Source organism: Carassius carassius, chromosome 24 (genome assembly GCF_963082965.1).
Source record: "Carassius carassius chromosome 24, fCarCar2.1, whole genome shotgun sequence".
NCBI lineage: Eukaryota > Metazoa > Chordata > Actinopteri > Cypriniformes > Cyprinidae > Carassius > Carassius carassius.
Window position 1 is genome coordinate 18,483,513 of NC_081778.1, and position 25,384 is coordinate 18,508,896.

General features: G+C 37.4%; 1 protein-coding gene across 1 annotated transcript; it reads left to right on the top strand.

Moving 5' to 3' along the window:
* The first annotated feature begins 2,265 nt into the window (after nt 1-2,265).
* Nucleotides 2,266-25,253, top strand: LOC132103077 (tyrosine-protein phosphatase non-receptor type 3-like). The gene is made up of 26 exons (XM_059507888.1): nt 2,266-2,568; nt 8,973-9,139; nt 10,358-10,465; nt 10,589-10,631; nt 12,763-12,841; nt 12,915-12,959; nt 13,839-13,891; nt 14,107-14,224; nt 14,306-14,393; nt 15,518-15,606; nt 15,909-15,972; nt 16,153-16,283; nt 16,413-16,538; nt 16,732-16,845; nt 16,947-17,037; nt 18,268-18,345; nt 18,446-18,502; nt 18,580-18,736; nt 18,867-19,030; nt 19,133-19,223; nt 20,897-20,961; nt 21,110-21,250; nt 21,624-21,752; nt 23,481-23,626; nt 23,702-23,837; nt 24,788-25,253. Exons 2-26 carry the CDS (start codon nt 8,999-9,001, stop codon nt 24,866-24,868), a joined length of 2,535 nt encoding a protein of 844 aa, XP_059363871.1. The 5' UTR covers nt 2,266-2,568; nt 8,973-8,998; the 3' UTR covers nt 24,869-25,253.
* Nucleotides 25,254-25,384: the final 131 nt, after the last annotated feature.

Here is a 25,384-nt window from a genome sequence, read left to right on the forward strand (position 1 = left end):
ATCCCAAATCAATTTAATGCCTGATCTCAGCCATATGAGGTGCCTCGTTTAAGTGGTTATAAACACATTGTCAAATTTAATTACACTAATACATTTGAATAAGACCCTTAATAACATCATCGATAAAAAAAAAAAAAATCCAATCTGCTTGTCTTGTTGCAAGACCACTGGGGGCTGGTTTCATAAACTGTTTAGACTAGTCTTAAAAAGATATTCATCAAATTTAGTTTCTTTAAGACTGATCATAATTTTTTTAAATTAGTTATGAAAAGCTAGATTGGTCTTATTTGTATTGGAAAAGTAAGACAGATTTCCCCTTAGCAACTACTAGTTGGTCAAACTAGTTCTTAAGACACAATCTTAACATGGTGAGTTTATGCAACTGGCCCCAGAAACACAGTAGCCGCATTTTCACTGTTGGGCCAGTGCGAGCCAGTGCGTCAAACGGGCCAGGGGGGGCTAATAGCCTCGGACTTGCACCGGACTAGCACCGAGGCCAAAATAGTGCAGCATTTCCACCGTCGGGCCAGTAGCTCCACTGCGCTTCACTAAAACCCACCCTTTACACGCCTCTCAGGAACCACGTTACGCAAAGAGAAGTTATCAGAAAACTAATAAGAAATAATTCACTGGAACTAGCGCGATCACAAAACGAACATGATAAAAGAGGCCGTTTCTCTGCATGCTTTGTTAAATATTTAAATAGAAAGGAATCAATATTTTACTATATTAAGTGATAACCTACACTGATCATAATGAATTAATTTATCAGGACTGAAAATAAGTCACAGAGAAAGAGCGTTATGAACATAACCTGCTTATTCAGTGGAATCTGTTTCTGTTTATTTGTAGTCACAATATAGCCTATATACAAAACAATTAGAAAGAATGATCATAAGCCTACAATAATTTTATACTATACAAAAGCTCCCGAACAAAAACCATTATTATATTTTTATGACATGGCAACGCTGAGCTAAACTCTCGAGACGAGGCTTCAGACAGATAAAATATGTTACTAAATAAATACATAGATAGAGAATAAGAAGCTGACGTCTGATTTCTCCAGTGGTCATATTTACCATGTTTACTATGGTAATGTTAATGCCTAGCGTGAAAAGTCTTTTGCATCGCTTATAAATATTTCTGCCATGTATGGTGATTATAATCTACATATAATCTCAAGTTATTTCAAACACTCCTGCTGACTGAAAGTGAGTTTGGAGCTCAACTTATAATAAAAGTTTTTAATGCTAGTGTAAGCTGTAAGCATTCTGAAATGATCCATGTGCTAACGCTCTCCAGACGCGGAGAAACTCCGCCTTTGTTCATAACCACTCCTCTAGCCCCAGTTGGCCCGCTTTGGCCCAAGGTTTTCGTTGGGCAAAAAAACCCTGGCCGTTGGCCCCACAAGGAAGCACCGACGAGGCAAAATCAAGCCTCAAGCCTGAGGAGTGACAGTGGAAACGCGACTGGCCCTGGCATGCACTAGCATGCCCGCTTTTGGCCCGACGGTGCAAACGCGGCTATTGTTGCTAAATGTTAATGTTTAATTTCTTACAATCTCTTGGGTACAAGAGAGAGAAAGAAAAAAACATGGCTTGAATAGTGCAAACAAAGTTACTTAACATTTTTGATTTACGAGTTCGCCTGCCCATCCAGTCCTGATGGCTTTACCTCTAAGTTCAACCCCCCATTGCGGTACTGCATAGAAGTAGAATAATGGTACTAAATAGAGGAGATGGAGCGGTGGAGAGTTGCCCGAAGAATTGTCGCTGGGATGGCACAATGACTGCTGCTTATATAGGTCTATAATGATGACTGACAGGACTGAATGATTAGACTCCCCCTGAACCTATGTTTTGAACTTAATTTCTGTTGGCCAAATTGTAAATAACTCACTCATGATTAGCAAAAGCTCTATGTATTCCAATTTGGAGTCATTTGGCTTTACCACTATGATAACCCTGAGGTTCATCAGCCTGTTTTCTGAACGTAGTAGGGTTTAAACTGGTCTAGTTGGTCTCCCAGCCTGGCCAAGCTGGTGTTTAGCTGGGCTGCCAGTTGGTCCTTCACCCTAACTAGCTGAAAGGTGTCCAAAAATCACTTAAAAGCAGCCTGCCTAGGCTGGGAGACCAGTTTGTATGCAGTTTATCTGGACTCAGGTGTGCTTCTTGACTCAGGGGAGGCAGCGCCTTATACCGGCGGGCACACGCACCTGAGATTGCGCGCACCCGTTGGAATTCCTGAGAGTTCACGCACAACACGAATCACGCCTAGAAATCCAGGCTCGTGTAAACACGGAAGTGTCCATATGTGGGCTGACACTTACATGCACATTCTGAAATTTGGGAAACGTGTGTTGTAATCACAGGATCAATAAGGGAAACAGTCAGCGCAGTGACGCCGCGATTGCCCTCCAGAAGGAACCCGGAGGAAAAAAAAAACATAATCCGGAAGTTTACCGACACCTGCAACCATGATCGCCTCAATATGGAAAGTTTTATCTCATCACGGGAACTATAAGCACCTCTAGCATCGCAGAGACATTGAGAGCACCTCAAGCAGGTAACTTTATGGCGCTTGTCTGTGCGACAACAGATTTGTGGGCTGAAGAAGGAAAATCGTCCCCTTGGAATTATAAGGTTCTATCTGCATGCTGAGTAGTTTTGAGATATTGAGCTTCAAAGTTTTTGCATTCCATTCGACTGTGTAGATAGAACCTTATGTTTTTTTAAAATAAAAATCCCATAATGTATACAATATAAAAATCTATCACGTAAATACGTTGTCATAGAAAAACAATATGGGAATAACTTAATTTTGACAAAAATGTCAGATATAACCTTATAATTCCAAGGGGACGAAATGCCAAATGACGTATATTTGGCTTTAAAACAATATATCTGTCCACTCTTGGATTGTTCTTGGAATATATCGCGATAAAGCTCTTGAACTTGTTTCGTTTAATCCGAGATATTTATTCGAGACACAATGTCAATGTTGGTACAGGACTGTCTGTTCTCTCGTTCAGCTGGATCGGTTCTGATATCTGACAGAGCCCGAGCCGAAGCAGATCAGCGTGGACTTGAGTCAGAAATGTAAGACGTCACACCCAGAAAAGCCCGTCTCATACAGAAACTTTAAGCTGTTTCTCTTGTTTAAATGTCCAGTCTTGTATTGTCTGTTTAAATACTTTACATGGCCGTATTTACTGTCGGAAAGGCTTTTGTTTAAAGTATGGTCTAAAGTAATCACACTTCACACCTCGTAAATATCGCGTCTCTCAAAAGTGAGCTCGAGCGTGTATCGCTTCTTAACTGAGCTACTGGTAAACATTAACCTTTAATGCTCGCCAAACCGTTTTCAAACGTGTGAGTCAAAGTTAAAATATACACCTTACATCTCTGACGTGTTTTATTTTGTCAGAAAGTGAGACGTTAGACAAACGTCTAAGTCTGTGTTAAGTCACTATAATTTCCCTTGTCTCAGAGATAAAACTTCTGAAACTGAATAGGAGTCCCAGAGAGCGATCAGGATCTGTAAGGTAAGGTCTGAAAATAAAAGAGTGATTTATTGTTACTTAATTTAGTTTATGTCTGTATCAAATTCTCTAGTAGCTCCTCTCTTACCCTTTCACTCTCTCAAGTTACAAAGTACTTTATTGACATGAATGTCTTGAAAACAATACTGCCAAAGCATCAACATAAGGTATAGACACTCATGTTTACTTTACTGCCAAATTTACACTATGAAGGTGGCACAGAAGTGCTTCTGAAGTGGCAAGTGTTTTTACACAGACTGTTCATTCTGATCAGAGGTGGCATGGATGTTTACACAGCAATTACAACTATACTTTATTACTAAGGCTGAAGTGGGTTAGAGCAGGCATAGTTTTGTCTGACTCTTGTGCAGCATCAGGTCTTGTATTTTGAGCAGGAACAGACCAGCCCTAACTTGATGTCAAGACGCCTAAAAGGCACAATATGTAAGATTGTTTTTTATAAAAAAAATCCAAAAACCACTAGAACAGTGTTATATATCTTGTTGACTTGTGTGCTTGCATTATACCAAATGTTTAGAAGAATGTTTAAATACAGAGAAATAAGCTATTTTTACTTGTGACACGTACAGTGTCCATAGTGTCATTGTGTAGCCTGCCAATGATGTCATAACCCCTCAATTACCAGTTTTGTTTTGGAGAAAACATATGGAAACACCAAAGATGCTTTAATATGCTGTGCGTTTTAATAGACCAGTGACGAATGCACAGTAGCATAATAACAGAACTTTCAAACCTTTCTATTATGATAAAACAGCACATACACATGACCAGAAGGAGCGGATGCGATTGACTGTGGCAAAAAAAAAGCTCTGCTGCTTTTGAGCCGTGTGTCATGCTCGTTCAGCGGTCTTGTATCGCTTCGACAGCTTCCAGCCTCACCCTGCTTCATTCTAGGTTAACACTGTTGGGCAAGTTACTCTAAAAATGTAATCAAATTACTAATTACTGATTACTCCTTTTAAAAGTGAACACGTTACTGTTATGATTACTTTATTTCAAAAGTAATTAGTTATTAGTTACATTACTTTTTTTCTCCTTGAAATTTATGAAATCCCAGCATAGGCTACACGCTCCTAATAAATATTTGTTATTACAGTATCAACAGTCACAGAACAGTTATTTTTAACTAAAGCAAGAGGCTGCTGCATGCATGGTTTGGATGGCAGAATGACAGCAAATAGCACTGCTTTTATAATCTCTAAAAGACATCTCAGTTCATCGCAATCTCACAAATCTGTTCTAACACAATAAACATATGCATAATGAATCTTTCACAATGTCTACAATTCGTGTATTATAATGAGAGGATTTGTGAGCATGCAAATTTCAGCACTGCATTGCTCAACGCTGCAAAAGTGTGTTATAGCCTAAATAGAAACTCTGCATATATGCTTGCAGCAGTTAATCGTTTATATTTTATATTAGTTCATGTTGCATTTGTGCAATAGATGAATAACCATTTATTTGTTTTAGATATTTTATGTATAGATATTTCTATTTTTGGTAGTCCCGTGAATCATTTTGTTCTCTTGCATTCTGCACACATGAGTGTCTACCCTCTCGCGCCAGCACTCGTGCATCTTCTCCTGCGGTGATGTTGCGTAGGGGCTCGCGGGAGCAGGTCTCTAATCCACTGGCACTTGACTCGACAGTGCGTGTGCTACATCCTTTTTACAATCTCTAGATTATAAAACACTGCATTCTGTCTGCAATGTAATGTGGCAGTAATGTATAGAGACCTCGGCTTGTAACTATACTCTAATTACTATTTCAAAAATTATAATGCATTAAATTAGTCCGTTACTAAAAAAAGTACAGTAACGCGTTACTAAGTTATGCGTTAAGGCCCAACACTGTAGGTTAATAAGTCATTAGCTCATCCATGAACATGATTTCTGCCAGAGTCCAATCAGATTGCATCGGCTGTGGGGATGCAGTGTTAATTTCGTTAATGAAGACAACGGCGAAAAATATTCGTTAACGAACATTTTTTATGTGATGAAGACGAGATGTTGACGAGCTAAAAATAATATCTGATGACGAAATTATGACGAGATTTATGCTGCGTTTTCGTTAACTAAACGAGACTGGACTATAATGTTATTTGAGGACTACCGCACATTCAAAATGCATGCTGTCCCTGTCATTGGATTGCGATCTGATAAGGGCTGTTTGTATATCTAGTCAGTATAGCAGCCGCAGTGGATGGATAGGCCAATAAAATGCGAACTAGCGCTCTGAAACAATGGCCTCAGCACCCGAAGGAGTATGGATGAGGTGACCAGACGTCCCGTTTTTCCCGGGAGTCACAATTCGTTGTCGATTAACTTAAAGTTAGTGAATGGAAGTGGATAGGTGGAATCACACTGATAGAAGTGCTCTCTCTCTCTCGCGCTCCACTTCCTCAGTTCTCACATACAGCGCGCGATCAGTTCTCAGCACTCAAATACACGCACAGCATTCCAAATGTTTATCGTGTAGACTTTCTCACGTAAATACAGTAGGTTATAGATTAAGTGAACTTGAACAGGTGGGTGAAAACTGAACAAGTGTCAGTTTTTCATGCATGCCTTCTGTCTTAAAGGGACAGCATTCCAAATTAAATACCTATCTGTCATTAAAGTTAACCAACAAAAGATGTTAAATAAATGCATACATGTTTATGGTATATACATATTATATACATGATTATTTTAATTTGAAAACTACATATAAAATAGCTACCAAAATACATTTTGGTAACTACAGTTTGGCTAAAACTATTGAGTAAAAGTAATGACTAAATTTGACAAAAATGCAATGACTTTTCGTCGACTAAAACTAGACTAAGACTATGAAAGATTCAAATGACTAAAATGGGACTAAGACTATTAAGCATTTTCATCTCAAGACTAAGACTAAGACAAAATCAAAAATGCCTGCCAAAATTAACACTGTGGGGATGAAGAACACAGCTCCCATGATTCAACACTCAGTCACATGCTACCTGGTCTTTGTTTATTTTGATTATGCGCCCTCTAGTGGCAAAAAATTACATATTGTGCCTTTAAATGGGGGACATGCGGTAGAGCCCTGCACAGGCCTCAAATTTAGGCCCTAGCCCGGCCTTGTCTGACAGCTTATCAGAATTACCGGCCCGAGCCTGTCTTTTTTCCTCCTTCTCCCAAAAACAGCTTACTACTGTTTCAGCTATTAAAATAGTTTAGTTTTGTATGTAATGGAAAAGTGACTACCGTAATTCCTCAAATAAAAACCAGTAGTCAAATAAACGCCGGGCCTCTTATAGTGGCTGGGGGCGTGATCAACACGGACAAATAAAGGCCGGTCTTAAATAAAGGCCGGGGAAAAATTTGTGCAGCAGAGCCAGATAACGAACGTACATGCCCACTGCTGGAGCGTTTCTCATCCTCGAGTCAAGATGCATCGGTTTTCAGAACACCAGTACACTGAACCGAGAACCGTTTCTGTTGGACGCGTCCGATTCAAGAACCGAGGAGCTGATGATACTGCGCATGCGTGATTCAGCGTGAAGCAGACTTGACACAGAGCGCGTCTGAACCGAACTGATTCTTTTGGTGATTGATTCTAAACTGATTCTGTGCTAGTGTTATGATCTCTGTCCACTGGAACGCTATCGCTTTTAATTTAAAACGGGTTATTTAAAACAATTACTTATCAAACAGATAGGCCTGCCTCCAATAAAAGCCTGCTTAAAATAAAAGCCTGTTACCTTCTGCAGTTCAGGTAAATTAAGGCCCCAGATTTTATTTGAGGAGTTACGGTATATTAATTTTAATTTTTTGTTTGTTAAATATAAGTTTAAGTTTTTGAGGGGTGGGTCAGAACAGGCCAAATTTAGCCTTTTATGCTGCATCATATCTTTACACTGAATTTTAAGCAGGCAGAGCAGCCTTAACTTGGCTGTGTAAAGGTGTGACGCCTTATTTTGCTTTTCCATACAGCTAATTATAAAGACTATCAGCTAACCCAAATAGAAAAATTTAAATGCATTTTTAGAATAGTAAAAACATTATTTACGTCATGTATTGTTATTTATTTATTTTATATAAAAATAAATATATTTTATACAAAAATAGTTGCAATATAGAAAATAAAATACACTTTCCACAAGACATTTATGAACATTAAGTCACTGTTGTACTGACAATAAATAGTGTGTTTGGAGATCAAAGCTGCTTTCTGCTTTCAAACATTTTTTGGAAAACATTTTTTTTTCAAACATTTTTCATGACAGACTTCTCGCACTTTCTTGACTCTTTGGGTAGTAAAATAATCCACATTCCTGGACTGTGCTGGGAGTGTGAAAAACAATTTCAAGAACATGTCTAGACCTAGGGAGTGTGTCTGAGTGTGTAAGTGTATGTATGAGGTAGATGAGTAAGAGAGGCTTAATGAAACCCAAATGCTTATAAACTGACGGTTTTGATTCTGAATATTGATAGCATCATACAGGGATGCAGACTCATCATGTGTGACAAAGACGTGCACCTCCGCCCTTAAACACATTTATTTTTATTAAACACTTATATCATTTTAAACCCTTTATTATTATTAAACTCTACAGTTGGACAGTAAAAGTCACCTTAAATATTCACCTTTCATTCTTGAAGATAACCAAACAAAAAAAGAAGGTACCTGGTGGAAAACAAAGACTTGTAAGATGAAAATAATGAAATTACCTTTATGACCAGTAGATGGCAAGAGAGGATCACTACAGTAGCTCATTAGCTCATTTTCACTTTGTTTTTTCATGTCTTGCTTCTGGTCTTTTTTTAAAATGACTGTGACCTATAGCAAGATCAGGAAGTCTCAAATTCCAAAGTCTCATGTCAGTAAAAAAAAAAAAATTATAATTAAGTCCAGACATCAATAGGCTAGAAGGATTAATTATTTACTAAATACTTAACTAGTTAACTACAAGGGAACGAATCGAGGAAACGAATTAGTAAATCGTGCTCACAATTTATAAATCAAGTGAACGAAATAGTAAATTGAGGGAACGCAATAGTAATCGTGTGCACATTTTAGTACATTGAGGGAACAAATTAGTAAATGGTGCACACGATTTAACCTATTATTTTTTCCTGCATGTCATGTGCGGGGCTCCGTAGCCTTTAAATAAGGACTCATCAAAAAAAAACTGCTTTAAGTTTTATCTTTAACTGTAGAAACTGCTAAATATATTCAGCAGCACCGACTTTTTGCGGCTGTAGTTTTAGTACTCTTAATTTACTCAGCATCACTTTTCTGCAAATAATTTAAAAATCAAAAAAATAGTTCTGCAAATAATTTGTATTCTTATTTGTAATCATCATCTTCATCATCGTCACCTTCACGTTAGGAACAATTGCATGCATTTAACCTGTGTGACTCCTTGTTTTGGCAGGTGTGCATATGTGACAGGGTTCAGAGATGACATCCCCATGGTGCGTGCTTGGAAACAAGATCACTGCTCTTGGACGTGCCGATCTGAATCATTCTCACATGCCACGCTGTGGCCTACTCTGTGTAGTGCTCTTCCCTGATGGCACAACCCAAAATTTTACTGTCAGTGTGAGTATAAGAGTGTATGCAGATGTGTTTAGATCGTAGGATGAGTGAGTGATTTGATGAGTGATGACTTTTAAAGCCCTAGAGAGAGAGAAGTAATGTGCATGAGCTTGCCTTTATTGGCAGTTTGAGGGTGGAGATGGATATTTCACTGGTGCTTCTCTTCTTATGTTACATATTGCATTGCTGCAACCTTGGCTTCATAGTCTGAAGGACACCTGCCCACCCTCACGAGCACACAGGCACATTTGTCAGGGAGAAACAGTCATGAAGTCAACAGAAATTCAACAGAGTCTTATGCTAGATGTCAGAAATTAGGGCAGTTGGCCAGAGGGCTCTGCTTGACAAAGGTATAGTGAGTTAGTATTAAAGCTGCAGTCCGTAACTTTTGGCGATCTAGTGCTTAGTAAACAGAATTGTGTGTGTCTTGCAGAAGAACACTGTAGCCAGAGCTACTAACTGTTTATGTCTATGGCGAATCGCACAGGTACTGGGCTACTCCGCAGCGGTACCTACCCGAACCAGTCTAAATTGTCTGAATATAAACACTTATTATAGGTTTACCGTAGTGATTCAGGACAAGCCAAAAACACGGTTTGAAATATGGTTTCATGGTGTACTGGCTTATTATATAAATTTTTAACACAAAAAAAAGTTATTGACAGCAACTTTAAAAAAACTAATTAAAAAAAGGTAATTTAATTTTATTTTAAATGCTTGATTTAATTATGTAAAATTAATTATTAATATAGGCAAAAAAAAAAATATGTTCTCGTCCTTTAAACTAATTTGAGTAAATCTCATTTGGTATCAGTGAATTATATTTTTTAAGATTTTTTAAAGAAATTAATACTTTTATTCAGCATAAAATGCATGAAATTGACCACAAGTGACCTTTTATAATATTACAGAAAATCTATTTCAAATAACATATGTTCTTTTTAATTGAATAAAATGTATCACAATTTTCATACAAATATTAAGCAGCACAAACATTTTCAACATGGATAATAAGAAATATTTCTTGATCAAATGAGCATATTAGAATGATTTCTGAAGGATAATTTAAAAACAGAACACAGTTATAATAATATGTTAAAACTGATATGTTTTTGTTATATTATTGTATTCTAAACCCTGTAGAATATTGTCACTTTAGAAATCTAGGTTTTGTAAACTTGTACATTTCCTAAAGGGACAGCATGTGTTACTGCTTTGCAGAAACACGATGCTGGTCATCTGCTGTTCGACTTGGCTTGCGAACACCTCAACATAGTGGAGAAACAGTACTTCAGCCTACAGATCAGTGAGGACACATCCAGCTCTCCGGTAAATGAATGTGTGGTTGTTTCCAAAAAGCAACTGTTTATCACTATGACCCAGAAATGAAGAAATGTAATGCCCTCTCTTAAGAAACATGATTTCAGTGTTTGAACTGATCTGTCATTTCAGAGGTGGCTGGACCCCAACAAACCCTTTAAAAAACAACTGAAGGGTGAGCGAGAAACTACACACACACCCACCCACACACACACACACACACACACACACACACACACACACACACAATATACTTGTTTTACATTTGTGGAAAATGAGATTGACTATTTAATTGTGCATGCTCTTTTCCCTTATTTTTACATTTCGATTCCCTTTGTCATCATTTAATGTTCATTTAAATAAAAATAAAAAACAATAATTTAATGATGGCTAAATGTAATAGATTCAAATGTTAGTCTTATTCTTATATTAAGTAGTTAAATATTAGTCCTTTTTGCTCTATTAAGATATTCAAATATTAGTCACTATTGTTAATAAGAGATTAAAATATTAGTCCTATTGTTCTATTAAGAGATTAAAATATTAGTCGCTATTGTTAAAATATTAGTCGTTTTGTTTTAAGAGATTAAAGTGGATTAAAAAGGGATTAAAATATTAGTTGCTATTGTAAAAATATTAGTTGCTATTGTTAAAATATTAGTTGCTATTGTTGTATTAAGAAATTAAATTATTAGTTGCTTTTGTTATTAAACCATTAAATTATTAGTCTCACCATTCTGTTAAGAGACTAAAATATTAGTTGCTATTGGTAAAATATTAGTTTTTATTGTTCTGTTAATAGATTCAGTCCCTATTATTGTATTAAGAGATTCAAATATTATTTGCTATGGTTATTGAGGGGATTAAAATATTAGTGGGGGACCAGGGGGCAGTCATGTCCTAATGGTTAGAGAGTCTGACTTGTAATCTGAAGGTTGTGGGTTCGAGTCTCAAGTCCGGCAAGGAATTGTCATGGGGGGGGTGAATGACCACCCTCCATACCCTGACTGAGGTGACCCTTGAGCAAGACACTGAATCCCCAACTGCCACAGGGCCCCGCACCAATATGGCTGCCCACTGCTCCAGACGGGTGTTCACTACTGTGTTTGTGTGTGTGTGTTCACTGTTGTGTGTGTGTGTGTGTGTGGACTTGGATGGGTTAAATGCAGAGCACAAATTCCAAATATGGGTCACAATATGGCCACACATCACTTCACTTTCACTTATTAAGAGATTAAAATAATAGTCATTAAAATATTGCTGCTGTCAATATAAAGGATTTCCTGAAAAGTCATTTGTTTTATTACTCCTATGAGTCTTGTTTTTGGCCTTCCTGAGAGGGCGAATATAACAAAACACGTAAGAGTTTAGCGCTGTTCTTTGCATCTTACAATATCATGGTTATCACCAAATCTGGTATATCACAACACCCCGAATTAAAGTTATTAGTTAATTATTAGTTATTATATTATTAATTATTATTTTTATATATATATCACGATTATACCGGTATTACACGACACCCTTAGTAACAAGCTAACATTATTTTTTTTTTTTTAATATCACGATTATCGTCAATATTGGTATATTGCGACACCTCTAAATGTATTCTTTTTTCCCCTCAAATGCAATTCCTAAAATGTCCATTCATTTTTTTTTTTTATACTGTACATTATAATGCTTGGATAAATTCACTTGTAGCATTATGATTATACGTTTTATAATTGATAATTTTTATTAATTTATTTTCATAACATTTTATAGCATTTTATTATTGGTCAGTTATCAGCCATAACATGAAAATGATAATCAATTGATCAGTATCAGGCAGAATGTTTTATTGTGCATATTACTTTTTTCTTTTACATTTCTTTACAGTTCTCATCACAAAAATGCAGTTATGATAAACAATGCTGCTATTTGGAAATCTGCAGCAGTTCTGTGGAATCAGATTCCATGCAGGCCTAGAGTGCACATGTTTGATGAGTGTGTAATATGAATTATGTCATAGGAGCACAAAGAATTTTGTTTCCTTTAAAAGCACATCAGGAGACACATGTTTGTTTTCTTGTGATGATTGCAGGTGGCTGATTTAATGTTTTAATAAATTGGCTTAGATTTTTGGGGAATTGCCAAAACCACAATTTCCATCTTTTTTTTTTTTTAGAAATAGTATGATACTGAGCTTACATTTAACTATGATCAGTGAATATCTGTTACTTGCACTTATTTATGTGTTTAGAGGTCCTTTTCCTCTGACTGTGTCCTCTGCTCTCTCTCTCTCTGCCCCGCTGATATTCCTTCAGGTTCTGCTCCGTTCTTTTTTATATTTAGAGTGCGGTTCTTCATCTCTGACCCAAACTCCCTCCAGCATGAGCAGACCAGGTACATCTCCCTGTTTGTGTGCAAATGATATGTTTATAGAGTGTGAGGTTTTGACCCTTATTTTGTTTTGCAGGCATATGTATTTCTTGCAAATTAAGAAGGACATTTGTGAGGGGAGGTAAATAAAGTTGTTTTTGCACCTACACTACCATTACAAATTTTGGGGCTGGTAAGATTTTACATTTTTTTGGAAGATGTTTCTTATGCTCATCAAGGCTGCAATTATTTGATAATATTACAGTAAAATCAGTAATACTGTGAAATATTATTGCAATTGAACTGCTTTATATATATTTAGCAGTCATTACTGTGCTCTGATCTGTGTAATATACTGATTTGTTCTTCAAGAAAAATTTTTTTTTTCATCAATGTTGAAAACACCTTTGCTGCTTAATTTTTTTTGTTGAAATTATGATAATTTTTTTCAGGATTCTCTGATGAATAGAAAGTTCAAAATAGCATTTATTTGAAATATAAATCTATTGTATTAGTGATGTATGAGTGATGTAACAGTACAATCTTTTAATTCTAACTAATGTAGGTTATGACTGATAACCAAACTTTTAGGTATCATAACATTATAATTTTTATTGTGAAATCTGCTGTAGAAAAAATGTAAATGGTTTAAATTATAAAAAAGACCAAATATACATAGGATGAATTATACATTATATTTGTACATAAATGTTGTATGATATAAAATGCCATAAAAATACCAGCAACCCACATCATTTTAACTTTATACATTATGAATACTGGTTATGCAGTTCTATAGCTCAGGGAGTTATAACTCATGGATTGTGAGGTTATGTGTTTTCTAATAAAGATAATGTTGTGAATAAATAAAAATTATAGTATACAGCTATGGACATTTGTACCCTGATAATTAAATACTAAATATTTGCTGACTAAATATTTAATATTGGCAAATGCTAATAATACATGTCACAACAATGTATGTTGTATCCCAAAACACCATGGAATGTTTTTATTGCAGACTAAAGTGTCCTTTAAGCTCAGCTGTGGTACTGGCTTCTTACTCTGTTCAGTGTAAGTTGTGGAAATTACACCTGCTCACATTGCGCTTGCCATAGAAACATTATTGATTTTGCAGAGGATGTGTCTGTGTGCTTGGAGAAGGCATGAGTCTTCTCTAGGAAATAGCTGGGGTTAATGGCACTGTCAAAACTGGAGATGACTGAACAAAGCACATACAATCACTGATTCTCAAATGTAGCATTCTAATACTCCTGTTTGATTGACAGCTGATCTTGGAGACTATGTCCGTGAAACTCCTGCCGGACACCGCAATCAGATCCATTTTCTCCCTGACCAAGACCAGGAGTTCCTTCTGAAAGTGGAGTCGCTGCATCCACAGCACAAGTATGTCAAAACACATTCATACTTTCAAACACACGCACAGCACACACATTTATTAATTGGAAATGTCTGAATGTGTTTCAGAGGTTTGTCTCCGAGTGAAGCTGAACTGTGCTATTTGAATACAGCGAGAACATTAGACCTGTATGGAGTAGAGTTACATCACGCTCAGGTACTATTTAAGTAGAAAATCCTGTGATTTTCCAACTTCCAAAGTGTTAAAAAATAACTGGTAATGTTGTTTTTAAGGGGTCATATGATGCTTTTTTAAATATCTTTTTAAATATCATTTTTGTGTGTGTATTTGGAGTAACAGGATATGTTGACATGCTTTAATGTAAAAAAACACATTATTTTTCAAATACTGTATATCATTGTAGGTCCTCTATGCCCCGCCTCTCTCAAACGGGTCATTCTCTACAAAGACCCTACTTCCGACAAGCACAGTCTGCTCTGATTGGCCAACTGACCCAGTGCATTGTGATTGGCCGATCGCCGCAAGCACTCGTTGGAAATGTAACACCCCTTTCCATAATCATGAGCTTCATCTTTCAAAATAAATGTAAAGACAGTTAATAATGTCCTTAGTTTTACCATCAGTTCAAGGCTGAAAGAGAAACAGTCGCGTGACAGACAGAGTGATGAAGCTCATATGTGTTTACAGTACACAAGCCATGGACGGTTAAGACAGCTGACTCCACTGTGTGACCCTGTCTCTCACGCACACACACACGACCGCAAAACTCCACATTTAAACGGTCAATAGCTAATACTTAAACTAATAAGAAAACATACAGTAGCAGATTCAAAAGTGGCAGGTTGTCATAGCAAAGTCAGAATGACCTCCTCTCCTAGGTTCACAAAACTGTCGTCCATAAAATGCGTTGCTGTTCTGTTGTAATCTTAAAGGTTCTTAAATTCATCTACATTCGGAAGCACTAATAAAGTGCTTTTGCTTTCACCTAGATACACAGCATCTCCTTGACATGACTGCGCCGCCATTCTTTGCGTGAACATTTGGGCAGCATTACGCAAATATTTCCACACAGTGACGTAGATATGTGGTGTCATGTTTAAACGAGCCGTTTTAGGGGCGTGGCAGAGTCTTAACTTTGATAAAGAATATCTTTTTGGATTTGAGACTTTAGTCTTTGCAACTTTACAGGTGTTTTTCATGTACCAAGAGATTGTAACACTCCAAAGAGCAAGGAAAATTTTAAATTGCATCATATGACCCCTTTAAAGTGGATTATGGTAATTCATTATTTAATTACATTTCTAAATCCCTGTTTATAGGATGTTAACAACCCTGCCCTCTGGGTGGGCATTACATCAGGGGGCGTGGCCTTGTTTTGCCATTTAATTTGCTCCAGTTTTTTCCCTTGGTAAGTTTTGGGCAATCAAATCCTTTCTTAAATGTTTTTGCTCACTTTCTTTGCAATAATATATAAGCTTGATGTTTACAGCTGTTGAATGATGTTTGACAGTGCTACGGCTCTGTTTGTCAGAGCTGTGATTATCATTACAATGGATGAGATACAAACACTGTAGAAAGTATAATTACTGTTATTAGTGTAATTAAGAGCCGGGGAAATGGTATCCCTTATTTTGATTCTGGTTTACTTTGTTTTCGATGAGGAGGTTGCTTTTGGAATGGATGTTTTTTTGTTTTATTTTTTGTTTTCAGGATTAACATCATCAAAATTTCATTCAAAAGAAAACGGTTCTTTGTCCACCTACGTCGGAAACATGTAAGACGTGCTTGATTTATTCATGCTCATCCTTTAAAATAAAAGCTAAATAATTACTATATTAAAGCCAGATGCATAATGTCTCAAAGATGTTGAATACTGCAAGATCAACATCACGTTTATTGTGAGACTTTTATGTTGTAATTTTTTTTTTCTTCCTCATTTTATTGTGTGGTATAGGGTGAGCTGGGTCACCACGTGGTTTCTCTCTCCATGCCAAGTTCACGTGCCTGTAAGAACCTATGGAAATCCTGTGTGGACCACCATACGTTCTACAATAGAAAACCCTCTCACTCTGCCTCAAAATTTAGGTACGCAGACAGAGTCACGACGGAGTCGTTCTAAGAAATGACTGTTCTTTATTGTTCGAGTTAATTAGAGTTCATTGCTGCCTCCACCAAATGAGCATGCAAGTTTAATTGCAAATATTTTTGTTATAGCTCTGTCCCACTGTACCGAAAGCTGATTGGTGAGAAAATGTTAAACCCTACAGTGAGGTCCGACTCAGTGGAACACTTCGAGACAAAGAGTCTACCTTCACGGTCACCACCCAACACGCCCAACTGGTAACAGTAATCGAATACACTCCAATGTATTTAATCTAATTATTTTTATCAAATGTATTTTATTGAAAAATTTGGGGTCAATATTTAAAAAAAATACTTAAACATTTAATAAGTTTATTCAGAAAGGATGCATTTAATAGAACAAAAGAAGTTGTACGTTTTAGAGCTTTGGTTGATATATCTTCCACTTTAGGCGGAGTCCTCGTTTACGTCATGACTTCCGTAAGCCACGCCCATCATCTGTTGACAACCTGACCAATGAAATGAGCTATGTGACTGAGAGTGAAGACGTGTTCTATACTTACAGGCAAATTTACTCTACGTATGCAAATGCACACAGTCTTACAGCCATGCATATGTATTGAATAGTACACTCATAGTAACTTATCAAAACTGATTCCACTGAAGGAAAACCCATGAGGAGGGGCGGACGAGGGGTAGTTGGTCTCATAGTGATGATATCATCACCGAAGATGAGGATTTGCACATCTGGGATAAGGTAAGTTTTCCTGTATATGATAGCCGATGATGCAAGATCAAGGGAAATGTGGTTCATAACAAGGTCTAACTTCAAAGCTTCTTTGCGTGTCTTTACAAATGATCAATGCATCAAAAATGAGTGGTTGGAATGAAGAAGTTCCCTGTGGCACATATTGAGCGCAGAGTGTTGATGGTTGGGATTGATGGATGGGGCAGTTAAAAGCTATATTAGATCTGGAGATAATGTGGAAATGCAGCAAATTGTTTTTTTTTGTTTCTTTTTTGTAGATGTTTCTCAAGAACACGGAAGAACAAATGTACCTTTTACTTAGTTACAGACATAGTGACGGTAGAAAATGTTGCAGAAATTAAAACTTTTCTAACTTTAGACATAAAATTTTTGGTCTTGAAAATGGGTTTCTTTTTTTGTATGTATAGTAAATTTCCCAGACATGTTCTTGACGGGTGTTGTGAGATTCACCGTGGAATAGATTAAAATCTATAAGAATCGGTGATGTGATCAGGAACCCTGCTTGACTGGATTTCCGTCAATCAATCAAAATGTTGCTGTGCACTGAAAACTGTATGCAACGAAAGGCACAGAACCTAAACCAAATGTCTGAGTCCAGCATCAAGGCAGTCAGCTGTCTTGAATAATAATTCAAGTTCAATAATTCAAATAAAATAATTTCCAGTGTTTGCCATTCAGACAAATACAAGTACACTGATACTACAGCCATGCTGATGAGTCACTGAAAATCTACCTCCCAACTCACGAGACTAGCACATGACAATACTTAAAACTGCAGTGGGGTCCAGAAGTCTGAGACTAGAAGTTTGAGACTAGAAGTTTATTAGGATTTTGGAAACTTAAGTTCCGAAACCTTTACCGTCACGATGATGTGCTAATTCTAGATCACATTTTCACCACTGAAGTGAAATATGGAGAACACAGACTTGTAGAGTTCATGCAATTCTGCTGCTGTTATTGAAGAAACAAGGACATGTTATCATTTTGACTAGTGCTATCAGTGTACAAAACAGCTGAGCATGAGGCTGTCTACTGACAAAAAAAATTTATACTCTGAGGTAACATTTGAAGCACTGAGTTGTTTTTAATATTTGCTGTTGTGAAAAATGTCTACATATATGCTAATATATCATTTTTTGTAGCTAAAATTAAGAATCCTCCATCATCTTCCTGTCCTACCTGCCTCAAAGGGTCTATTTTGTGGTTATATATACGCAGAGTGCAACAGCTGAAGGAGATCTGCTCCTTGTGAGGATCAACCCAGACCAAGATGGGAAGTTTGGCTTCAACGTTAAAGTAAGTTAATATAATCTATTTATCATCATTGTTAAAATTGCATTCAAATAGAGTTTTGTGTGGGAAACCATGTATCAGAATATTGTCGGGCAATATTTAGGGAGGCGTGGATCAGAAGATGCCCCTGGCCATCTCTCACGTTAACCCTGCATCTCCGGTAAGCCATAAAAATCCTTGCTGCCTTTGAATATATACATGGGTTTTTGGTTTTTGCAAATATTGACTGTGTTGCAGGCCGGTCACTGTGTGCCTCCACTGATGGAAGGCGATCAGGTGCTGTTGATAAATGGGCGGGACATTTCAGAACATACCCATCAGCAGGTGGTCATGTTCATCAAAGCAAGCCGAGAGTCACACAGCAAGGAACTTGCATTGCTTGTGCGCCGCAAAGGTATGATTTTTTTTTTTTTATGTGCATTTGTACCAATGTGATTTGAGGGATTTATTTTTTTATTTGATTATGATGTGTCTAGTGCATTTAGTTTGTACATCAGAAACCGCAAAACAGCCTTTGTTTTCAGGTGTCTCTTTGCGAGCCGAACCCACACTACAATTAGGTGAGGGTCTCCCCCTTCCAGGTGAAATATCCCCACTGTCCACTCAGCCATCTGGAGAGACGCTAGAGGAGTCCATGACCCGTCTGGAGAGGGGGTTGGTCACTGGAACATTGCTTCTGCAGTTTGAGGTTGGGGCATGTGAATATTTTCCTACATGTTTCAGTTGGCATGTGTGTGCATTGCTGATAATTGTCATCTATGCATGTGAATGTGTGTTTTGCTACTCACAGAAGTTGTACAGGAAGAAAGAAGGCATGTCAATGTCTTGCGCAAAACACTCCGAGAATATGGACAAGAATCGGTACAAAGATGTATTACCATGTAAGTTTTATTGCTTTTCCTGATAAACATTTATCACATGCTAAATTGAATAAATGTGGCCTGTAGTGCCTATGTTCACAGTATACCACACTTAGCTTAACATGTCTTTGCATGTAAAAACAAGGGATGCAGAACTCAGTAACGGTTAAAAAAAAAACACAGCACAGAACATGAGGGTCTCAAGATCCATTTTTGAGATGTGATGCAATCACAAAAATATTTCTCTCTAGGCTTTTTTTTAAGAAACCGGTTGTGATGATCGCTTGAAGAAATGTTCTGTAATTCAGGGTTTCTGGATTCAGGGAATATGAATGCCTCCTCTGCCATGTTGCTGTCAAATAAAACAGTTGCCATGCCAATTTGCTACTGTATATAAAAATGTGCAATGCATGCCCCACCCCCAGGGTCTTCTAATTGGTCCACATTTTTGGAACTGACATGAATGATCAGTGCTGCGTGTAAAACTTGAAATTCTTTTAACATGGCACTCATGTGCGAGACGCTGCAAAAGATGCAAGCGGTCATAAATGTCAGTTTAGTGTGTTTACATAAAAAAAACAGTGAAAAAGTAGCTGATTGGAATGGAAATTGTGTTCTGTGTGAATGGCTCCTAAGGGTGTTATTGCTTTTGATTTTAATTGATCTTAATTTTGATGAACGATATCTTAAATCACAAGATCGATCTTGTGCTGAAAATTGACAATCGGTTTGTTTTATCACTAAAGGCAAACAATAAATGTTGTTTTGACATTCTTTATAATGTGTCCTGACAGATCGCTGTAGTGATTATAAAGATAAGTTTTATGACAGCCACCATTTAAATATGTTTCTATATTTCAACAACGAATTATAGTAAAAACATCATTATATCCTTAGAAAGTTGAAATAAAACTTAAGCCTTATGTGCAATTTAAATGTTTGTATACAACTCAATTATTATTTGAGTGTTGAATGTTTGTCTTAAATAATAGCAGTTGAGATTTTCCTTAAGAAAAAAAATATACTAAATATATCTAAATCGATATTAACTGAGATTGGACTAGAATAGAATCTAATCGATTTGTTAAATCTGTCAAAACCAGCCCTTGTTATATTAAAGACATATATTGAACAACTTTCATTAAGTGACATCCTTCTGCTAAAAAAATATAGTTCCTGTCCTTTTGCAGCACTAGAGACAGAAAGGTCATGGGTTCAATTCCCGGGGAATTCTGATAAATTGTGAATGTAATGTATATAATTTTAGATGATGCATAAATGTAAGATAGGTAAACCTATGCTTTGCCTCATTGCTGTTACACTGTTGTGTATTTTAGCATGGCTGGAACACTGTACACTTGAACAACATTACATGTTTTGTTGGGTTTGAAAATTCAAAAGAACATTTGAAAGTTCAAATAGAACATTCAAAAATTCAATAGAACATACAAACAAGGGGGTTGTATTTTACAACGAGAGAGTGGTTGCTGGATGATCATGATGAGATTAAACTGAACTACTGCACTGGAGTAGATTACGGGGTAAGGTCAAACGTATCATTTTATTAATTTGTGTGTAAGCTTTCGATTGGGGACTGAGGCGTAATGCTCTTTAAAACTAGTCAGAGGAAGTGTTTTCACATAATCCGCAAATCCCTCTTCCTCATTCTTTACTCGTTCATACTTTTCTTTCAGATGACATCACCAGAGTGGTGCTGCAGGAAGAGGGGGATGATTATATTAATGCCAGCCACGTGAAGGTATGGATCACTAACTATGTCTCATTACTATTCAGTATTGCATTTTTCGTTGTTTCATTCTAGCTGTGAATGGAAAAGTTTTAATTAATGGCTCTGGGTGATATATTGATGACTCAGCAATGTGTGTGTGTGTGTGTGTGTGTGTCAGAATGAGCCAGCAGGTTGTGTTTTGCGATACATAGCAGCTCAGGGACCACTGCCGCACACCTGTACACACTTCTGGAGGAGTGTGTGGGAGCAGAACGTCAGTGTCATTGTCATGCTCACCACACTGACCGAGAGAGGACGGGTACTTCAACACATACACATGAGTTAAAAACTACACACACAGTTACAAAATGTGCTGCAATATTAACATGACCATTACATACACATACTCAAGACAGAAAAACTCTTATAAACAAGCACACACACAAACAAAACCCTTAATGAGACGATACCCATCAAACACCCATTACACACCTCCAGTCCCCCAAGGACCGCTTATTGTGAGTACCGTATTCTTCGGCATGGCTTGGCTGTTGCTTGGTAACCAAGCGCTCTGCATTCTTATCCAAAGGGATGATTTAATAAACTCTGTGTGTGAGGGAGGGAAAGAGGGAGCACAATTGTGTGTGTTATTTTTTTTTCTGTGCTCAATAATCTCTCTTCCATTTCCACAGACCAAGTGCCACCAATATTGGCCGCATCCCCCTGACGTGAGGGATTATGGGATTCTTCAGGTGTGCTGTCACTCAGAGGAGTGTAACCTGGCATATGTTACCCGAGAACTAACACTCACAAATACTCAGGTAACAACGGACATAATTTTAAAAAGGACACCACTTTTGCAAGGTGCAGTATAAACAAACAAGGGCTAGTGAAATGACTCATGTAATGTAGCATGTGACACTCTTGAGGAAATGTACTTTTAAATTTTCTCAGGGAAACAAAGTAAAACTATTGATGACTTATCCTGCACTAGACAGAATTTAATAGAATCAGCCTCTGATGTGATGCCTACAGACCACTGGCTGAGTATCTGATGCATTTGGTACACAAAATGATCAGGATCAACTTAACACACTCTTTAAAATATGTCCCAAGAATTTTACACACTGGTCTGCCATCAGTCTGAAGGTCTGGCTACACGAGACTACATTCTCAATATCACCTAATACCAATATACTGAATTTGTCTCAACAACTACTACTAGTACTACTACAACCAGCATATTTTACTATTCTTATACTATTGCTGAATTGAGTACTGTGTACTAAACTTTAAGAGGAAATACATCAAAAGAGAGAAAACCGCACTTATCGAGTTATTTCATGGGGGCTTTTCAACTTCAAAGGTTTTATGGAATTATTCACAGCCGTATGCGTGGTCAGGATGCTCAAGAGCCATTCTGGTCCCTCTGTTTTTGATTCTAGTCTTATTTTTGGCAAAAATTCTCTCTTATATAAATGTTTGTAATTACTCATGTTTGTCTGTCTCATTATGCTGGAGTTTAATGTTTCATTTAAAACTGAATCAGAATTTTGGCGTTAGGCATAATAATGTAAAAGATTGTTGTGTGATACAGTATCACCGTGTAAGAGCATTTATGTGCAATGCTAAACATGGCAAACAGGTCCCGTAGCGCTGTGGTCGAGAGCACGGGACCATGTGCATACATGTACATGCACATACAGTACATGCTAACACACTCACTCACAAACAATCTATCATTGCTGGAGAAAGGAGACCCATCTGTTGTCTCTGTTGGTGGGAGTTAATCTCAGCATGGACAGCAGACGGAGATTACATCACATGTTTGTCATGTGTGTGTCTCAGATGGAAAAAATAAAGAAAAGCTTGAGAAGAAAGGGATGATTGGGGTTTACAGGAAAAATGCCAGTGTGTGAGTTTTCGTACCACACAGCGTGTAAGCCAGTTATTCCATTCTGCCCGATTTAGCACAATAAATGAATTCTTTTCTTCCACTCTGGCCTTCAGACTGTGACTCACTTAAGGATCACTTCTTCCTCTTGCACCCACTTATAAGATCATGGTAGAGCTGAGAGGGAATTTAAAATGTCATTGTATTTAGGTAATACAGAGTGAAAGATGTTTTAAAGAATGACAGGACCCTGGGGCCTCATTTGTAAAACCCATGTATGGTCTGTTTTTATCCTAAATTCCTTGAACTTCGTGTTACGTCAAAAGTGAGAAAAACGTTAAGGAATTATAAAAAAATAAACTTATGTCAAAACTTTTACAACTTTTTTAAAAATTTATTCCAACTGAAAAGCATGAATACAAACTTTTTGTGCTCATATGCCAGTAGTTTGATTGACTTTATAAAAAACTAAAGATAAATAGTCAATAAAAAACATAGTGCTTTCATTCTAAGAAAATTCCATATAAATATCTTTCTGCATGATGCAAAACAAAGGCATGCTTAGACTTGTTTGCTTTTATACATAGTCTTTCATGCATTCTCTCGCACTCAGCCTCACCCTTTCTCTACGTTTCTCTCTCTCTCTTTTTAACAGTCGGGAAAGCATCGCTCGATCACTCATTTGCAGTATGTTGCCTGGCCAGATCATGGGGTACCAGAAGATTCCTCCGACTTCCTGGATTTTGTCCAGTCAGTGAGAAGTATGAGAGAGGAGTCGGTGCCTCTTATGGTCCACTGCAGGTGACAGGATTTCCAGCACACAGACACACAGATGTTATCAAGTGCTCATTTTACCAAGAGAATGTTTTTCTGCAGTGCTGGGATCGGGCGGACAGGTGTGTTGATCACCATGGAGACAGCCATGACACTGATGGAGAAGGAAAAGCCAGTATATCCCCTAGAGATCATTACCACGCTGAGAGAACAAAGGGCCATGCTGGTTCAGACATCGGTACACACACACAGACACATACACACAAGTTAAAGGTGACAATCCATGTCACATTACCAAGAAGTTAAAACATTCTTTCCGTGGACAAACTGAACGTACAATTGGTTGATCCAGTGTTATTCTGTTTAACCCAGTGGCAATTGGCAATTCTGTTTGATGCCACACAGAAAATACTTCACCTTCAATTATGTATACAGTTAGAACATATCTTCAGATCAAATACAACACAGCAGTGACCCTTTACACTTAGATCAAAGGAGTCACACACTCATTAAAAGAGTTGGCAAGATGGGCTTTTAACAGAACTTGACTGTCTATGCAGTAGAGACTCACAAACGAAATGTGAAAGGAGAAAAAGGGCTATGGCATTTCCTTTTGCTAAAAACTTCAACACCCATTCTGCACTTTTAATTTTGGCACTGCCTCACTGTCAGTCTGACTGTCCACGGCCAGGGATACAAAAATGAGGAACTTTAATATGTAGTTATAACTAAAGCCTGGAGCTGTCCAAAGTCCTGGTCCTACAAAAATGTATTTGAGTGTGTTACACGTCTATCCATTCCGATATAATAAGTTCTTGGTGCATCACCACTTTTGTCAGTTGAAAAATACCTTTCTATAGCTATAAATAAACGCTATGGGAGAATCTAAATGCATACTTCCCTACTATATAGTATGCAAAAACAGTATGTGAAATTAAAACAGCAGGCCTACTGGCCTACTATTTCCGACGAGAATCTGAAATGCGCATCCAGTGAATACTTTACTATCCCATGAGGCCACGGGAGAGTGCAGCAAATGCCACCTGAAACTGTAGGTCACATGGCAGTGACTTTATGACCGATGTAGTATGTCTTTGAAGGTTTGTCCACTGGATCAAAAGGTTGAATATCTTCGATTGATTTTACTGTATGTGCTGTCATTACAGTCTATGCATGTTTGTTTTTTAGTGCCAGTTCACCTTTGTGTGTGAGGCCATTCTGAGGGTGTACAGAGAGAGGATGAAAAAGAGCTCAACACCTAACAGTTGATAAGAAGAGAGGGACAGGAGGGGAGTGTTTGAAAACACACAAGTGAATGAAGAAAACTCAGCTGCTGTGATCTGACTGTCAATAAAGATGGATGAAAAAGGGGCAGGGAGAAGAGGGCATGTCTGGATAAAAATGGATAGACAATCTTTTCTCTTGCTGTGGCTGTCTGACAGTTGTGCGGATCAAGGAAGAACATAGAGCACTTTGACACGTGTAAGCTTATTGGGCCCTACAGCACACATACTTCCTCTTTCTCTGTCCCACACACACACACACAAATTCTACATTCTGGCGAATATCACAAAATCTGTCAACAAACTTTTAGGTCAAATTTCATCCTAAAATTAAGAGGAAACATGTGTTACTCATATTGTGCATAACATAAAAATGTAGCTCTAAAAATCTACTATTTTTTTTGAATATTTACGTTTTTTGTTGGTTTGTTTGGAATTAATACATTATTTTCAGAGCAGTTTAGCACATTTTACTCCCTAATTGTCATTACTACATTAATCC

What these genes read in the sequence shown, in the direction of transcription:
- LOC132103077 (XM_059507888.1), top strand. Translation starts at nt 8,999, where the DNA reads ATGACATCCCCATGGTGCGTGCTTGGAAACAAGATCACTGCTCTTGGA. An exon ending in GACGTGTTCTATACTTACAG is followed by an intron (nt 16,846 to 16,946) that starts GCAAATTTACTC and finishes ATTCCACTGAAG; the next exon opens with GAAAACCCATGAGGAGGGGC. An exon ending in ACGTTAACCCTGCATCTCCG is followed by an intron (nt 18,503 to 18,579) that starts GTAAGCCATAAA and finishes ACTGTGTTGCAG; the next exon opens with GCCGGTCACTGTGTGCCTCC.